The 19,933-nt window shown below is 34.8% G+C and overlaps 1 protein-coding gene across 2 annotated transcripts in view; it reads left to right on the forward strand.

Annotated features, from left to right (window-relative positions):
* The window catches only part of PCDH7 (protocadherin 7), a 463,025-nt gene that overhangs the window by 206,602 nt on the left and 236,490 nt on the right, over positions 1 to 19,933 (forward strand). The window contains exon 2 of one of the 2 annotated variants that reach the window (XM_068975541.1): positions 14,560 to 14,776. In XM_068975541.1, coding sequence (XP_068831642.1) covers positions 14,560 to 14,776 — 217 coding nt within the window. The remainder of the gene's footprint in view (positions 1 to 14,559; positions 14,777 to 19,933) is intronic. The other variant, XM_068975542.1, reaches the window with a different exon arrangement.

Raw genomic sequence — 19,933 nt, forward strand, 5'->3', positions numbered from 1 at the left:
ATACTGGAGTGGGTAGCCTTTCTTTTCTCCAGGAGATCTTCCCAACCCAGGGATTGAACCTAGGTCTTGCATTGAAGGAAGATTCTTTACCAGCTAAGCTACAAGGGAAGCCCTCAATTAAAAATAAATAAATTAAAAAAAGAAAGAAACCTGTGATTACATTGGGCCCACTTAGATAATCCAAAATAATATCCTATTTTAATATCAGTTGATTAGTGAACTTAATCTATCTGCAATCTAAAATTCCTCTTTTGCATGTAAATTCACCAATTCACAGGTTCCAAGGATTAGGATGTGTGTATCATCAGAGTCCACTTTTCTGCCCTCTAAGTCCACTTTCACTCATTTTTCTGGAGTTATTTGACTTCCATTGAGGAATGAAAACAAGCATATCTGGGCATTGAATACGTTTTTTAGGGGCTCTTGTAACTTTTCTTTTAAACAAAGTACAAAGAAAATAAAACAAGTAAGCCAGCAGAGATGGCAGAGGTATGGGTTCATGTGGGTAGCAGGAGTTTCATGTGGGTAGCAGAAGATTCAACTTGAGTTAGGTTTCAACTCAGTTCACTAATTAAATGCTTAAGTAAAAGTTCAGAGCCTTATTCCATTTGTCTATCTTGATTTCTGTCAGACACTTTAATCCATTCAGACCAGGAAAAGCTACTTAAGGACACAGACCTTCATTCTGTAGAATATGCAAACATAATGTTTTTAAAATCTATGTAGCTTCCCAAACAAGTTTTACCAGGTGCAGTTTCGATGTAATGTCTAAGATAGAAAAGGAAAAAAAACAGAGAAAAAAAAATCTGGAGCATCTGTTTAAGTGTATCCTAAAATGCAAGTTTCATTTTCATTCATTTCAGAATGAGCGAATTGATTCAGGTGTTTATGAGGCAGACTCCTGTCTGTGCTTCTAAACTTCTATGTATTTTGTGTGCATGACTGTTAAGTCACTTCAGTTGTGTCCAACTTTTTGTGACCTTGTGAACTGTAGCCTGCCAGTCTTCTCTGTCCATGGAATTCTCCTGGCAAAAATACTGGATTGGGTTGCCATGCCATCCTCCAGGGGATCTTCTCCACCCAGGGATCAAACCCACATCTCCTGCATCTCCTGAATTGCAGGTGGATTCTTTACCACTAGCACCACCTGGAAAGCCCCTATATATTTTAGGAGGTAGCTTTTAAAAGTTTCTTTTTTTTTTTTTTTCCTTGTTGCTGTTGTTTATTTGTTCAGTGTTAATATTTTAGTAGTCAGAAACCTGGACAGTTCTTTAGGAGTTCCAGTTGGTTCTTCAGCATTGCTCCCTTGAACTGCTGCAGTCTAACTCCAACTGTGTAGTTTAAGACACAGGTTTTTATCAACCACATTCAGCACTTGTGGAACTCCATGGGTATGTAGAATAGTCATGCAAAGCAACTGAGAGGTTTGTGAACTGAGCTTTTGATGCTTATCACAATAGCAAAAAGGAAAAAAGAAACCTTTGCTTGTATTCTGTGAGTGCTTTTGTACGATTATTCTACACTTGCCCAGCTGAGCTTAATGCCTAAATTTGCAGCATGTAGATTTTTCGGCGCAGTGGCAAGCACAAAGCAAGTGCTTAATAAGCTTTTGTTGAATTGAGTATCATTGCAAAGATAGTCTTTTTCTCATTAGCTGCCTGTCAATATTCTCTTTTCCTAAATAGGACTCCCTCTGCCTTCCTGTTTCTCTGTGCATGTAAACATAGAAACTTACAAGGGACTGTGTAGGGTCTCAAAGGAATTGGGAGGTGAAATCCAATCAACGGCCCAGCATGTTTTCACCACTCAATTTCATACCAACCTTGCTAACCTCTGCTATTTAAAGCATACCTTTAAGAGATGAATGAGATCTCACAGTCTCTAGCACAAAGTAGGAACTCTAGTATATTTTTTTTTTCACTTGAACTTTTTTGGGGGGGGGCAAATCAAAGAAGAATTCACAGAAGAGGTGTTTCAGAGGATAGGGAACATTTAGACAAGCTTATTTCATGGTGCTGACATTCCAGAGAAAGTCTTTAGTTTTTAAAAACACCTTTCACAAAGATGTTAAGTCATTTTTGTAGCTTTTCATTAAGATAATTGACTAAAGTGTTTTGTTATTATACATATGTTTGTTCATGATTCTCGCTTCATGAGTAAATACATTCCAAATTGCTTTAATGTTTTGAAGATCATGCAGTGTACTAAGGAATTTCTTAAAGGGTGAAAAAGAGTAGTTTAAAATCGCACATTTCAGCCATTTATTGAGTTATTGAACAAACCTATCTTCTTATAGTTTCAAAGAATTAAGGAACTAGAAAGGATGTTAAATATCATTTGCTAAAACTCTTTCCTTTTAAAAGTTGAAGATGCTAAAACTGAAAGATTAATCTTTCCACCAGATTTTACACTTAGTATCAGAGGAAGTACTGGACTCCATGTCTGCTGATTCTCTACTTCAGAGTTACATGTGAAAAAGACAATAAATATTAAAACAAGCTAACAAATGGCAATTTAATATAAACTATTTTCAAGGCACTGTCATTGAAATAGACATAATTGATACACACTGTTTATGAGGACTTTACGCACTGGTTGAAAAATATACAGTAACTTTTAAAACGTTAATACAACAGAAAAGTATTTTTTACATTTCAATATGATTAAAAATTTAACAACAGCATTTTATGAATCAGGAAAATTATATGAAATTCAATTTCCTGTTTTAATCAATAAAGTATTATTGGAAGCCAGCCATTCTTACTCATTTATGTATCTTCGACAGTTGTTTTTTCAGGACAATGTCAAAATGAGTAGTTGTGACAAAGACCCATGACCTACAAAGCCTAAAATATTCATTTTCTGTCCCTTCATAGAAAAAGTTTGCCAATTTCTCAACCAGGCTTAACAGAAGCCAGCAAAAAGAGAAAAAAAATAGATCAAACAATGTGTCCACAATACAAAGGACTCACAATTTGTGTTTTAGAGCACAGTGTCTTATTTAGAAGTTTTAAGAAAATAATATTTGCCTTTGGCCACCTCATGCGAAGAGTTGACTCATTGGAAAAGACTCATGCTGGGAGGGATTGGGGGCAGGAGGAGAAGGGGACGACAGAGGATGAGATGGCTGGATGGCATCACTGACTCGATGGACGTGAGTCTGAGTGAACTCCGGGAGTTGGTGATGGACAGGGAGGCCTGGCGTGCTGTGATTCATGGGGTCGCAAAGTGTCAGACATGACTGAGCGACTGAACTGAACTGAACTGATATTACTAAAACTTTTAGGCTTTTGTCTCTTCTGTTTTCTGACATTTTTTACTAAAAAAATATGAGACAAACTTTTATTTTTAGATCAGAGTAGTTCAATTGCAGTAGTTTGAATATTAAGTTCATTATTTTTTTCTCATTTTCAAAATCAGAATATCCATATGACCCATGCATGAGGAAAAGTGACAACACAAATGAAATTAATAACTACAATTTTAATATTATCATTATTGTTCTTTTGCATTATTGTGGAGAAGGAAATGGCAACCCACTCTGGTATTCTTTCCTGGAGAATCACATGGACAGAAGAGCCTGGGAAGCCCTGGTCCATGATTTCGCAGAGTTGGGCATGACTGAGCAAAATCACTTCACACTTGTGATCTAGAGTTATTAAGCATAACCTACATTCTTAGTTACTGCAGAAAAAATATATACAACAATGTCAAATACGTAACTGCATGCAAGTCAGAAGAAATACAATTATTTAACTTCTCCTTCCCCAAATAAATGACAACACACTCCAGTATTCTTGCCTGGAGAATCCCATGGATGGAGGAGCTTGGTGGGCTACAGTCCACAGGTTGCAAAGAGTTGGACACGACTGAGAGACTTCACTTTCTTTCACTTTCCCCAAATAAGTGTTTTAATTAACCAATCCAAATGTTTCAACATGTTTCTTTTTACTACCCTTTCCTCTGCTATTGACTTGAAAGAAAGAAAGGCAATTTGAAGTACAGAAGAACCTTAAGATGTTAGCAAAGGGAGATGCCCATAAAAAGTTAAAAGACCTCATTAAAGTTTGTTTGAAGATTCTGCCAGACATATTTCAACTAATGCACTATGGAATCTTAGATACGTTTGTTCAGTAGCCACTGACACTGGTTGAAAATGTTTGCAGATTAATCAAGTACCTGTTCTTTTGCAAAGAAAGATCTTACAGTTTTAGTTAGTTTTAAAATAAAAAGCAAAAGCAGCAATCGTTTTAATTTAGCAATGTTCTGCTCCATGACTGTTTCAGTGCTTAATGACTGACAAAGAGTCATTAGAAGTCTGTTTGATGGACATAACTAAGTGAATTGGAAAAAATAGAAAAGCCTTTTCAGCCCATTCAGACGTAATTGATGTGACTGAGACAGTTGTATGTGAGTGCCAGATAAGAAGATGATTTATGGAGAAACTATTGAAACTAAAAAGGAAGGTACGTATTTAAAGTTCCCAATAAAGTTGTCTGTAAGACACAGAACAGCATCCAACAGGGAAAGAGATTTAACCTGTAGTTCTTTCTAGAGTCATTTTTGGGTTCTATCCTCTTGCAAATGAAATCCCCCAAAAGGTCGTGTCACTAGGTTGATCGACTCCAAGGGGAAAGTTTCTCCACTGTTAACCTGATGCCGTGTTTTCTTTTACTGTAAGCATTATGTATAATAGGATATTCCTAAAGTTCAACTCTTTTCTTTCCCTTTCCAAAAATTAGCCACTGCTCTATTAGAGAACACAATCCATTATTACTGTGAAGATTATAACTTAGAGGATTTTGTTAATGCAAGTGGAAGATCAATATTTTTAACTGTGTCTGATTATGAGACTTAATATTTATTTATGATGTGAATGTTATGTTTTAAACATATTAACAATTAAAAATGGAACAATACATTTTTATTATTTTCATATTTTTGTGGATATGCATCTGGTCTTTATTGGTTTTCTTAGAAACTATAAATGAACTTTGTGACAAAGGTTTTTTTTTTTAAATAAGTAGCACCTGGAGATGTAATGCCAATGACTGAATTCTGAAAACAGAATAACATATTACTGTTAATTTCAAAATGAAATTTCCTCAAAAGTGCATATTATTTATAGTGTATGCTATTATGTCAGTACTTTCAAAAAAGGAGGGCAGTTATATAGTTCTCTAAAATTTAAAAAAAAATTAAATGAATCTGCAAGATAGAAAAATAAGACAGTTGGACAATTTGACATAAACTTTCTAGGCTTCCCAGGTGACTCAGATAGAAGAGAATCCACCTGTAGTACATGAGACCCTGGTTCAATCTCTGGGTCTGGAAGATCTCCTAGAGAAGGGAATGGCTACCCTCTCCAGTATTCTTGCCTAGAGAATGCCATGGACAGAGGAGTCTTGTGGGCTACAGTCTGTGGGGTCGCAGAGTGTTGGATACGACTGAGTGACTAACACTTTCACTTTCTATATATTTTTTAAAAAAGCTTTTTAGAAAATTGTCCCAGTCCTCTAATGAATTTGAAATGTATGAACTTAATCTGAATAAAGCAGGATGAGATCTGGCTTTTACTCCATATGTGAAGTAAACTGGGGATTGTGATATCTTCTTATGAGACCTCCAGAAACCTGCTAGGTTTGCCTAGGTTTAGAGGAAAACAACAGAATGGGAAAGACTAGAGATCTCTTCAAGAAAATTGGAGCTACCAAGGGAACATTTCATGCAAAGATGGGCTCGATAAAGGACAGAAATGGTATGGACCTAACAGAAGCAGAAGATATTAAGAAGAGGTGGCAAAAATACACAGAAAAACTGTACAAAATAGATCTTCATGACCAAGATAATCACGATGGTGTGATCACTCATCTAGAGCCAGACATCCTGGAGTGTGAAGTCAAGTGGGCCTTAGAAAGCATCACTACAAACAAAGCTAGTGGAGGTGATGGAATTCCAGTGGAGCTATTTCAAATGCCCAAAGATGATGCTGTGAAAGTGCTGCACTCAATATGCCAGCAAATTTGGAAAACTCAGCAGTGGCCACAGGACTGGAAAAGGTCAGTTTTCATTCCAATCCCAAAGAAAGGCAATGCCAAAGAATGCTCAAACGACCACACAATTGCACTCATCTCACATGCTAGTAAAGTAATGCTCAAAATTCTCCAAGCCAGGCTTCAGCAATACATGAACCGTGAACTCCCTGGTTCAAGCTGGTTTTAGAAAAGGCAGAGGAATGAGGGATCAAATTGCCAACATCTGCTGGATCATGGAAAAACCAAGAGAGTTCCAGAAAAACATCTATTTCTGCTTTATTGACTATGCCAAAGCCTTTGACTGTGTGGATCACAATCAACTGTGGAAAATTCTGGAAGAGATGGGAATACCAGATCACCTGACCTGCTTCTTGAGAAATCTGTATGCAGGTCAGGAAGCAACAGTTAGAACTGGACATGGAACAACAGACTGGTTCCGAGTAGGAAAAGGAGTACGTCAAGGCTGTATATTGTCACCCTGCTTATTTAACTTCTATGCAGAGTACATCATGAGACACACTGGGCTGGAAGAAACAAGCTGGAACCAAGATTGCTGGGAGAAATATCAATAAGCTCAAATATGCAGATGACACCACCCTTATGGCAGAAAGTGAAGAGGAGCTAAAAAGCCTCTTGATGAAAGTGAAAGAGGAGAGTGAAAAGTTGGCTTAAAGCTCAACATTCAGAAAACGAAGATCATGGCATCTGGTCCCATCACTTCATGTGAAATAGATGGGAAAACAGTGGAAACAGTGTCAGACTTTATTTTTTGGGGCTCCAAAATCACTGCAGACGGTGACAGCAGCCATGAAATTAAAAGATGCTTACTCCTTGGAAGGAAAGTTATGACCAACCTAGATGGCATATTCAAAAGCAGAGACATTACTTTGCCAACAAAGGTCCGTCTAGTCAAGGCTATGGTTTTTCCAGTGGTCATGTATCAATGTGAGAGTTGGACTGTGAAGAAAGTTGAGTGCTGAAAAATTGATGCATTTGAACTGTGGTGTTGGAGAAGACTCCTGAGAGTCCCTTGGACTGCAAGGAGATCCAACCAGTCCATTCTAAAGGATGTCAGCCCTGGGTGTTCTTTGGAAGGAATGATGCTAAAGCTGAAACTCCAGTACAGAGTTGACTCGTTGGAAAAGACTCTGATGCTGGGAGGGATTGGGAGCAGGAGGAAAAGGGGACGACAGAGGATGAGATGGCTGGATGGCATCACCGACTCGATGGACATGAGTTTGAGTGAACTCCAGGAGTTGGTGATGGACAGGGAGGTCTGGAGTGATGCGATTCATGGGGTCTCAAAGACACGACTGAGCGACTGAACTGAACTGAACTGAACTGACATTTACTGTTTGGTAATTCACATTTGCAATTGTAGAGATGAAATTTTATAAAAAAGAAGAATGAATCAAATGTTCATCCCCTTTTCCTGTCACGCGTGCTTCACACCTTGCAATATTGTCATTAGAATGCAGGCCTTATTTCTGTCGTCTACACATATCCTAAATCCTCTCGTCATCTAAGCAAAGTGTCTTTTTCTTGATACCAAGTTTACCTATATACCAGTTTAACTACTGTTGATGTTTTCCAAATTTAAAAAAATCCAAAATATTAACAGGCAAATGTATGTATGAAATATGTTACAATGTGTATACCCCAAGCACCCAACTTTATCCTTATTTGCTATTTTGTCCTTTCAAGATTTTTGTTGTTGTTCACTCAGTTGCATTTGATTCTTTGCAGTCCCATGGACTGCAGCAAGCCAGGCTTCCCTGTCCTTTACCAACACCAAGAGGTTGCTCAAACTCATGCCCATTCAGTCAGTGATGCCATCCAACCATCTCTACCTCTGTTGTCCCCTTCTTCTCCTGCCTTCTATCTTTCCTAGCATCAGGGTCTTTTCTGGTGAGTTGGCTCTTCACATCAGATAACCAATATATTGGAGCTGCAGCTAGGTTAATTTTATTTGTGGAAATGATCATGGCGATCACATGTTCCTCATCTTGGGTGCATCAGAATTCCCGCTGAGGAGAGAAGGGTAAGAAGAGACAGACATACTTACATACTCCACAGCATGAGGGAAAGGATAGAAGGGAGAGGACCTCTCCATTCATGCCTATGTCCACTTCCCATGTGACCTCTAGATTTTAAAATAGCAAGTGAACAAAGTTATATAAAAAATGGATAAGGATAATATGAAAAAAAGACTGATTCCCAGTCTATAGTAGTTTAAATCAAAGTCAATTATAATACATTTCCATCAGTTGGGGCCTAGAATGAGTATCAAAGTATATCCCCTGCCCCAGGGATTGGATATTATCCAAAGTAACCTTTAAAAAAATTGTTTATTTATTTTTGGCTGGGCTTCGTCTTTATGCAGCGCAGGCTTTTTCTTTAGTTATGACAAGCAGGTACTACTTCCTAGTTGCCGTGGATGGGCTTCTCATTGGGGTGGCTTCTCTTGTTGCAGAGCATGGGCCCTGGGGGATGCAGGCTTCAGGAGGTGTGGCTCGGTCCTCTAGAGTTCGGGCTCTATAGCTGTGGTGCCCGGGCTTAGCTGCTTTGCAGCATGTGGCATCTTCCTGTATCAGGGGATGAACCCATGTTTCTGCACTGGCAGGCAGATTCTTTACTACTAAGCTGTAGGGAAGCCCCAGAGTTACCTTTGAATATATTTTTGTCTTCAAGTGAAAGTCTCCAGTGTGTCATAATGGAAACAAAAATTTATTCATGAATGTCACTCTTAAATAATTAAACTTATAGATGTTCCTGCTCAGTAAATGATTGGATTCAAATATTTTTTTGAAAAATGTGGGTGTTATTTGTGTACCTATTTGTTTCACAAATAACCTGCGTTTAGAAAAACAAAAATCAGTGCATGAATAGGAGACTTAGGTTTGAGATTTCACATGGATTTTTAAAATTATATTTAGAAACTTTGTAAATTATTGGACCAACTCTTTATTTTCTTAGAAAAAAAAAAAAACTTAAAACATAACAGGAGATAGTTCTCATTATATATCTGTGGCCTGAGGTATAATACCTTTTATAGTATATGTCTTTGAGGGAGCTTAAGGCTCTTTGTAGAAGCTATCTCATTATTTCTCAGAGAATTTAAATTAGTAAGGGATAGGTATTATTTTCTGCATTTTACTGACCCTGAGCCCAAGGCACAAGAGCCAGAGGTCAGCTAACTTTTCTGAGGTCAATAGGGAATCCATAAGGTTGCTTGGAACAGAATATTTTTTTTATTTTTCTGTTGTTTCTAATATATATATATATATATATATATATATATATATTTCTCATTAAACATACGCACCGGGACCATGCATGCAATTCCCCAACAAGTTTTAGTGTTTGCCTTGCCTTTGTGATTTTAATTTTATTTCTCTATTAATTCTAGTTAGTTTACTTCTAGTCTCTGATTTCTTTCGTTTTGGACAACTTTATATTATTAAGCATATTTTTTGCTTGCCATTTTTGCTGGCGTCTTCAACTACTCTACCTAAAGCATTTTCTTCAATAATAAGAAAGACAAAAAAAAAATGATAAAGGTTTTACATAAAACATATTCCTTTTAACTGCCACCTGACATCTCTCTTATACCATACCATTTTAAAAATTAGAAGCCTACACCCACTTTCTCCATGTCTCCTTATGTTTACAAGTGGGTCTTTTACTTCCTCTGGCTTAATCTCCTAGAGTTGTTCCCCAGAGTTTAGAGGTTTTGTAACAAAAATGACCCCCTAATGGATGAATCCAAAGGACTTATAGTAATCACTATTCTTCTCACTATCTCTGATGCCTTTAATCACATAAGATTTTATTTGCTTTCCAGAAATTACCAGCTTCCTTGGTTTCTGAGTCTCAAAAGTGAATTGGTTTTATTAGTCCTATATTTTATTCTTTGCCCCTGTTTCCAAATATGAAGTCTGTAGTGAGCCCTCAAATATATATTATCTACCAAAATTATTTTAGAGATTTCAATCCAGAAACCCCTTCTTTGCAATGCCTGCCTGAATTCATAAGCAAGTTTCATGGAATTTTTTTTGGGGGGTATGCCTCTACATTGTTGGAAATTTAATCGTGTTATATTGTTGGCTCTTTTATATACCTATAAGATTTTGAGTTTTTTAAATATATAGAATTATTGTTGGAACATCCTTGAAACCCTGAGATACAATGCGACATAACAAATGTAGGTATAATGACTAGATCCAGTCAGCCACACAAGTTTGCTCAGTAATGGCCTTGCTAAGCATTCTTATTGCTGTTTCCCCATTCTTTCTTTCCTTCTTTTTTAAAATTTTTTATTGGAGTATAGTTGCTTTACAATGTTTTGTTAGTTTCTGCTGTACATCAAAGTGAATCAGCTATACATATACATATGCCCCCTCTATTTTGGACTTCCTTTCCAATTAGGTCACCACAGAGGGACCTAATTAAACTTAAAAGCTTTCTCACAGCAAAAGAAACCATAACCAAGACAAAAAGACAATCCCTTCTCTTTTTTAGCATAATCCTCTGCCTTCAACATTTCTTCCTCCTACTCTTTTGTAGGGAATGGTCAGACCATGTCTTTAATCTCACCCCTTTAATTAGGTCATTTATTTGCCTAATAAAAATCTTTGATTTCCACCCTCTCTTGTTTATAATTATCACACACATACCACTCACAATTTTTGTAAAAACTTTCTTGGAGACTTCGTCTTTTAAGATTTTTTTTTTTTAATGTGGACCATTTTTAAAGTCTTTATTGAATGTGTTACAATATTGCTTTTGTTTTATGTTCTGTTTTCTTTGGCCAGGAGGCATGTGGGATCTTAGCACCTTGACCAGGGATCAAACCCGCAGTCCCTGGGTTGGAAGGCAAAGTCTTAACCCCTGGACTGCCAGGGAAGTCTCTTGGAGACTTCTTTCTTGCATTACTTACTTAGTTTTCAAGCACATCTTCATTGTTTCAAAACACTGGGAAACTGACACGCTTCCTCGAGCTCTTCTGCTGTTTCCTGTTTTGCATAGAGAATGAGTTTGCCTTTGCAAGACATGTCATTTGTCACCCTAGACAGAAGTCGAAAGCTCAAACACCTCAGGTCACTAGGTATCTTCATACCATACGTTTGCATCTCAAAATGAAACCATGCTTCTGTGACTTCCCAGGGAAATTCTATGAATACTTAAAGGACCATCTGGCTTCCTGAAGCAGTTTGACTTTCTGACCAAATATTCAATTGTAGGATTTCACCTTCCTCTCTCTGCCTTTCATCACCCTGAGAAATATTAGAAATTGCTGATACCCAGTTCCACCCTGAATGTTGATTCATTGGGTTTAAGTTGAGGCCAGATATTGGCACTGTATTTTCTCACAAGTATTCTGGATGTTTCTAAGACACATCTAAGTTTAGGAGTCACTTTAAGCCCTCTAAGCCACTCTACTTATTAGTCATTAGCAAATTCATTATCTCTGTCACAGTTAACAGAATGCTTACATTTCTGGTTTAGTCAGTATATCTCTGGTATGTAAATAATACGTATTCTGTGTCATAACTTCTGCCATAAAGCCTATCTTCTCAATAGACCCAACCCATGGTGAAGGATGGTGTGTAAATACTTGTTTGTCTCCCTAACTGTCTGCCTATCTGTCTACTTTGTTATCTAAATCTATAATACATGTCTGATTTATTACTGGAATTAAAACAGTTCTTGCATTAATGGGTTCTCTTTCAGAATTCAGGTATCTGTACTAATTTGGTTCACATTACCAACTTAAACAGTTTGCCACAGATTTTTATTTATTTAAAATTATCAAAGTAGAATTTAAGAGATAGTAATGTAATGTTTATATTGTATGTAGAACTCTATTGGAAATTTTTTAAATGCAGATAAAAATGATAGTGCATTTTATGATCCATTGGGTAACATTTTTTATTTCAGATTTTATTATGTCATTTTTTCATTCATTTAGATATGATTTTAAATGAAAAAGCTTTTTATGCAAAAAGGAAGTATTAATGGATCTGAGCATTTTCTAGTATATATATTCATCTTAGTATCTTAAAATTACAACACTTTCATTCTATCATTAAACTTAATATGTAACCTACAGTAATTCATGGGGATTAAAATATTCACAATTAAAGTAGGGTACAGAATCTAGAAAGTAAAATGCACAGATTCATAGAAAATATTATATAATGCATGATAGAAAAAAGTGTTTTGACTTTTTATTGTAAACAGAGCCTATCTTCTCTCTGTGATATTCTAGTATTAACTTTTAGTAGAACCAGCATTTAAGCACAGATTAACACTTTCATTCAAACATCATTTTCTTTTTATATCAAAAAGAATTGTTTTCTCTCATAATTTCTTATTTCTCTTTGTCAATCCATTAGCATAATTTACCTATTTCTGTGTTCATTTTGAACTTTCTCCTTGCATTAGTAGACTGATTCTAAAATACTTGAGAATCATTAAAATAGAATTAAAAAGCTTTTGACCCTCTTTTATTTTTAACATGATTTTCTTAATCCATTGCTATGTCTTGAAGTGATAATATATTTTCATGACCCATAGCACTATTTCCTAAATTTAGCATTGTCATTGAAATTTTATTGTTCAGTATTATTTGCTAAGTGGCTTCTATGTGCAAAGCAATTTGGGTTTAAGAGACTATCATTAATTCCATTTCCGAGGTGATACTGAACATAATTCACAGAGGGTTTGCAGTCAGTTGGGAGTGATAAATGGAAAAAAAGAAAAAAAAATATGCACACATAAGATAAAGCATGGTAAATGCAAATACAAATATGAAAGCTATTGATTTCATATTTATTAAGAAATGGGGTAAAATATCACAATTATACTACTCTAAAGCAATGTGAGAAATAATAGTGAAAAAAGAAAAATGTTTCTAGAGATTTTGTTGCTAGTAAATTTTGGTCCATGGTGTGTATGATGTTTATCCTAGTAATATTTTGTAATTGTTTTAAAATACTGCAGCCCCAATTCAGGGAAACATTATAAAGAAGAGAACATGCTTTAAATGTTTCCAATAGAATTCAGAATTTCTTAAAGTTTGATTTTGAATTAAATGGAAAAGTGGATTTTATAAAGACTATACATTCTAATAAGTACATTGAAGGAGAGGTACTTGGTTAGAAATATGAACAATAGACAATATTCCTGACCAGTCTTCTATCTGAGACAAAATAAAGGGAAGTTTTGTGGAAGCATGTGTTTGTCTCTAGTAAGACCAGTTTATAAATTTTGGGGGAAATGTCACAGATCTTCTTAGCCTTCCCATTAAGAGCCTATGGTATGTAGCTTAGACTTAACATTTTAAAAATTCTACTGGTTCTAATTGTGATGGGTGATTTGTACTACTAGTATGCAAATGTACAAGTGCAAAAAAGGTTCTTTCTCACTATTCTGGCAATATTAGTTTTATCTTTATATTAGAAAAAAACAATCTGAGTTATAAGTTCAAAAATCTGTACATTTATGTCACTTTCAAGTCATATAAGAAGGTAATGAATACAATTTGCCAAGAATAATATGAAAGAGATATTATAGAACCTTTTATATTGGTTCTACCCCAAAATATTATGTGTACATATATCCCTGACAGTGTATGGCATTAATTTGTTCCCTTAATGAGCCTAAAATGTTTGTTTTATTATGCAGTTATGATAACCTTGAAAATCCATATATAGTAAGCATTCTGTTCAGCCAACATTAATAACATATTATATTGTGATATCCAATGGGTAATATTTGCAGCACTTTAAATACTACTTAAAGATGGTATATGATGTTACTTTTTTGAGCAAATTGTGAGTTAGTTGTAGTAAAAACACATAGAATTAAACTTTTCTAGTTTATTTTCAATTCCCTGGTTAATGAAACTCTTGTCTATTATTTCAATACTAGCCTTATACTTTTAGGGTCAGTAGGTAATATTTTTAATATGAATGAAGTAAGAAATGTATTCCAATCTGTTAGCACTTCATCCAAATTCTTATTTATCAGCTGCACCTTTAATAGTTGAAGTCAATTCCCAGAACACTTGATTTTAAACCATCTGCTGTAAGGACAAATTATTTTAAAATCGTCTTTTTATGATGGATTAGTTCTATATTTATGGCTTTGCAAAATCACTGACCCTTGTTATTATAAGGAGTCTGTTTGTGAAAAATATATTTGAAGTGAAGACTTCAGAATAGAAAAGTAGTGACTGTGTGGAAGTACCATATCAAATTTAAATGTGTGTTTCAGTAACATTGCTGTTTTCTTATCTCTGTTACAGAAAGGAGTATTCAGTTCTTCCATAATAAAATCTAAGCTCTATGTTTTGCCTCAGAAAACAGAGTTAAGCAAATAAATTTCAGCATTATCATATTAACTATTCTGTATTGAATTAGTTGTCAGTCGACCTTAATGTATGTAATTTATGTATTTTTTAAATAAGATCATTTACAATCTTATACCTTAGTGACATTCAGAATCTTTTCTCTTACAGCCATTTCGTAGAGTGACGTTTTCTGTTGTGAGTCAGCCTCAGGACCCACATCAGGGGTCACTGCAGAGTTGCTATGACAGCGGGCTGGAGGAGTCAGAAACACCAAGCAGTAAGAGTTCATCAGGGCCAAGACTGGGTGCCCTTCCACTCCCAGAGGACAACTATGAAAGGACCACGCCGGATGGCAGTGTTGGTGAGGCAGAGCATATGGAAAATGGTAGGGGCAAACACAACATCCACACACATAATCACGCTAGTGAGCCGTAATAAGTAGACTCTTGAAGGTCAGTCTAAAATCAAAATAAAATAGCTGACACCAAGCCTGTTTTCTTTGAAATAATCAATATTTGCTAAAGTATAGAAATGCCAAATAAAAGAACATAATTCTCAAGATTAAATTCACTGAACTTGCTCCATCATTTTAAACCAGCCTGTCAGAAATAAACACCTTTGCCAATAAATCAGAGTAGTACCTGTTATGGGAAAAACTAAACTAGTATAAACTATAGCCACTGAGAAAGGTCTTGTGTCACTGTTTTCTTCTATTCATTTTTGTCATGCAACTATTTCTTCAATTGTTTAATTGTCCAGTCTTGGTAAAAGGAAATGACAATAAACACACCTGGCTCTGTTCTTTCGTCTTCTAGGTATTTAGAAAAGCATTTTCAAACCTCTCCTTGTCAAGTGATAACCGAAACGGAGTCAAAGGAGGAGTCAAAGGATTATTCTCCAAAATAGACTGTAAATGCTATTAGAACTCCCCTTTCATTTAATTATAAGGTTTCTCTCTCTCTCTCTCTCTCTCTTTTTTTTTGCAAGGGAAAGGGAGGAAGGAAGATTATAGTACTCTATATTCTTATCCTGTTGTGAGATGGTTCTCATAATTACCACAATCAGCCTGTGTACACTTTCCTTTAAGTTACAATGTTAGATTGCAAGTAGTGCTTATGACACTTTTCACATTTGTTTCTGTTTCCAAAGGTTGTAAGTAAATCCCTGAAGATAATGTCAAATAATGGAGTGGTGAAGTTCTTGCTAACTTTACTATTTCATATATAAGAAGAAATTTGGTTATATGCAGAGAGAGGAAGAGGAATCACACACATTTTTATCTCTAGTGAAACCGTGAAGTGAATTTATGTCTTTCACCATTCCATCCCCCTAGTGAAATAAGAAATTTTAATTTGTTGTTATATACCAGTTTCTTGAGTGACAATATGTAAATAGAACCTATTATTGTGGGAAAAAGTCTTTTTTTCTGGAGGCTTATGTATGCATACTAAATCCAGCATTAGAGAGTAATATATTATATATAACTCCAGATAAAATTATTGCTAAACTAAGTCATGTAAAATAGTTATTTTTCCACATTGTTATCTAGCTAAGTAGATACGATATCAGGGTCTGCTGATTGAAATCCTTCTTGATTAATTATTCAGATATTAAATGGCATTTTGCCTTATGGCTATAAAGGCATGCTTATCTGTGTGTATGGCGGTGTGTGCTTATGCGGATGGGAGTTTGATATGGTTTTTAAGAATTCACCTTTTTTTTTTTAGATTTTTTAAAATGCATTTTTAAATACAGTTTTGATATATATGAACTGCAATGCTGATGAATGTATATTTAAGGCAAATATGTTTGAAATCTTTGTACAAAAGTAAAAATTAAAGTGAAAATGCCTCAAAATGTTTTATATATACACACACATAGACATACACACTCTCCAGGAAGGCAGGATTCATTTACTTTAAGGACCTTACTATATCTGTATTACCTTTTGATGATATCATATAATTTTATATGTATTTTTAAAAGTACTTTTCTCACAACATACAGTATAATTAAATCTTTATTTTGGGGGTGTCAACTATCATTGGCATTACAGTCATATTTTAATGTCATTTTCTCTTTTCTGAGTTTAAGGAATTCAGTGCCATTAAAATAAGAAAGAAATAATGAATAATAAACATATTATACATGATAAATACACAGTGGTTACTTTTTAGGAAACATACATATCTTGGAAAACTTAAAAGATGAGCTTGTTAAGAGGCTAGCAAGTTGACTGAAAAACATCTCAAAGACTTTTAGTTATTATTTATAACTATGTTTTCAGTCTTGTCGACAGCCAAGGAACATAATCATGTAACTGCTTTTTCCTGATTTTATGTGACTGACACTTGAAATTTGGAGTTTATATAACCATTTGTCATCTGCTCAGTGTGATTCATGTTAGCCCTGATCTATAGGTAATGACAGAGGAGATGTGATTCACTTTGGGTGATCCAAATGTAGCAGTTGACATTTAAGAGTTCCGTTGTGTTCATTTTCAGACTATTATCTAGTCGTAAAGTGTAGTCGTATTGCTTGAGTTCTGGTAGTTTCATCTTCAATATTAATGGATCATTCTGACATAAATAGAATTGGAATTGAAACCTGTCAAATATTCATTTGTCACATTTAATTGGAATCCAGGTAATCTGCAGTGTTTTGCTTGGTTAGGTTTTAATCAGGATTTGTATTGGATTTTACATGAAAATACCATTTTGGATGCTGTCCTAGTTCCTAACTATTATTACCTCAAACATTTTGAATTTTAACCTATAAGAATTTTAACTTATTAGAAACAATGCTGTTATAACTAATTCCTTGGATTAACTTTCATTGTAAAGTTTAGGAGATAACTTCCAGTGCAGTAACTTTATAATATTCCAGTGTGATGATGGAAACTGGGTATAAGTTGGTACAGCTAATGATAAAAATAGTCACAGATGCTGTAGTAAGGAAATAACCAAGATACAGGAAAATTTCAGTACATGGATAGTGAAATACACTCATGTTTTACTGAAGCTTTTATCTCTGCCTTTTATACTTTAGCAAAACAAAATTTTATTAAGGGCTTAGGGGTTAGTTCTCTTTTTAACAAGCTTTACACTATATTCCAAACCACATTAAGTGCCAAATGATGATGAAGCTTTATTTTTTTATTAGCTTAGGTAAAATAATACAGTATAAAAATAAACATAATTTTTTGAAACCAGAATTTATTTATTAAAATAAAACCCACCATTTTGATGATTTCAAACCTGGGGTACTTGTATCCCATGAGTTTCTGGAAAGGAATAATGAAAGTTATACACAAAAATATTTTTAAGAAAACCATCATGAATTATGCATTCATTAATGAAAAATATCACTAACATATTTTTATTTAACCTAATATTATTATGATTATTTCATGCTGATCCTTTGATAAGGTTGGAGAAATTGGTTGCTATTTCATTAAAATATGCTTAGTGGAATTACGTATTTTTAAATATGGAATCCATGGTAGGAAGTTAAGTAACGATAAGGAACTTTATTGATAAAATAATTTAATAAGTCAAGTGAAAACCAGATATTAGGCCTAAAAGCACGATCACATTCAAGGCAACCATTGATTACGCAAAAGTTTGCTCTTCTCTTTATCAGTAGTAGTCTTCAGACTTTCTCTTAGAATAGGGCTTATGAGTTTAAGTCTACTGTAAGTATCTATTTTGACCCCTGCCTTTGTACCATGGTCTACTTATTCTTTCAAAACCCCTCCTGAATCATATTTTCAAGGTTAGTTTGTTTTAACTATGCATCACATGATCACATGATGAGTTTAACAACTCAAATATGAAAAACACCCAACTTAACCTCTAGTCATAATTTCCATTTAGGATTGGGTAGGTCATTTACTTCTTTAGGGTCTGTTTCTATCATCTATATGGCAAATAGCTAAATTAACTGTAAAACCATACACAGATCCAGTAAACTGCAATTATTTTCTTACACCCAATTTTTCTTATGTATTTTATTCTCCTGAACAGAAAGAGAACGTTGGATCTCTTAGTGGGATGGTGAGTGAATTTGATAATATGTAGTATAATATGGGCCAATCAGAAGTAACTGTAGGCCTTTCCTCACAACCCATATAACACATGTGCATTGTAGTAGTAGATAATGAATGTATTACATAAATCAAATAAATGAAAAGGGTCAAATGGCATGATTTCTGGCCAGGTGGATTAAAAAGTTTGTCCAACAGTATATCAATATGGGAGACAATTTTGGAGTCTCCCCAAATTGCACTATCCAAAAGGTATTTATAGGTTTGATCTGGCTCTGAGTACAGTGCCTTCAAAACCATTAATTATGACTAAGTGATCTCATAATAGAATAAACACATTTACTTTCTTACCTGACAGTGAAAACTTTGGTCAGAATAAGAGCGAACAAAAGATACAAAACAGTATGTGTTTTCCTCTAGTTAAACTTTCAGATAGTATAACATAGAAATAAATCAAAGTAAGAAAATAGCTGTTGATCCATAAGGCAGATTTTTAAAAGTTAAATGGTCAGAAATTTTCCCTTTCTAACTGCCTAATTAATTTTATGCCTCTTGATTTTCTCAAATATTTAAAGATAATTTTGGTTTTTAATATATTAATTTTTTAAATTTCCCACTTCCATGCTTTTTATAATCCATGTGTGAGTTAAGCATAATTGTTTTATTCATTCTCCTACTCCACATGCTTTAGTGTTTATAGCACATTGTTCTTGAGGGTTGAAGCACGGTGCATTTCACTGTGAGAACCTTCTGTATCTGCCATGGACTTTTCACATTGATTTCAGAACTAAATAACAGTATATTTGAAATGTCATTTGGGAATGAAGCACCGTTTTTTTTTTATGACCAAGGGCAACGAGAATAGCCACTAAACTCACCCTTGTGTGAGATAAAGGACCCTTTACTTTATATTTTTCTTTTACCTATCCAATTTTTAGCACTCATCTGTAAGATACTGTCCCCTAGAAATTGTTGATTTTTGCTGTTTTCATTTAGATTGAATTAACGACACTGTCTCTCCCAGTCTCCCAAAGATGTTCATATTCTTGTTAATAACATATTCATAATAGCGCGAAGCAAATGCCCTGCAACATTTGCGTGTGTGTGGGAAAGAGACTAATATACCTTGGAAAGGATTCATTTTCTTGGTTTAGCATTTCACTCTGTCTAGTACCAATGTCTGACTGTATTTTTTACATTTCTAGCCATCAGTAAAATTCTATACCTCCCAAGTATCCCCAAGTCCACACACCTTTCACTTCTGGAGGGTCCTATTTACTCCTCCTTCTTCATAGTGATTAGGGAAAGTGATAATAGAGATTATCTCTATGCAGTCTCAGCCAATCAAGATGTATGCTGCAGCAGCTTTCTAGCTTTCCAGTAATAAGCAACATAATCTAAAAGAAATCTAAAGAAGACATTGTCCTATAGACAGCACCCTACATTACATATGTACTGTAGTAGAATGTACTGTTTAAAAAACAGGCTTGAAATCTA

The sequence above is a fragment of the Capricornis sumatraensis genome, chromosome 7, assembly GCF_032405125.1.
Source record: "Capricornis sumatraensis isolate serow.1 chromosome 7, serow.2, whole genome shotgun sequence".
Lineage (NCBI taxonomy): Eukaryota > Metazoa > Chordata > Mammalia > Artiodactyla > Bovidae > Capricornis > Capricornis sumatraensis.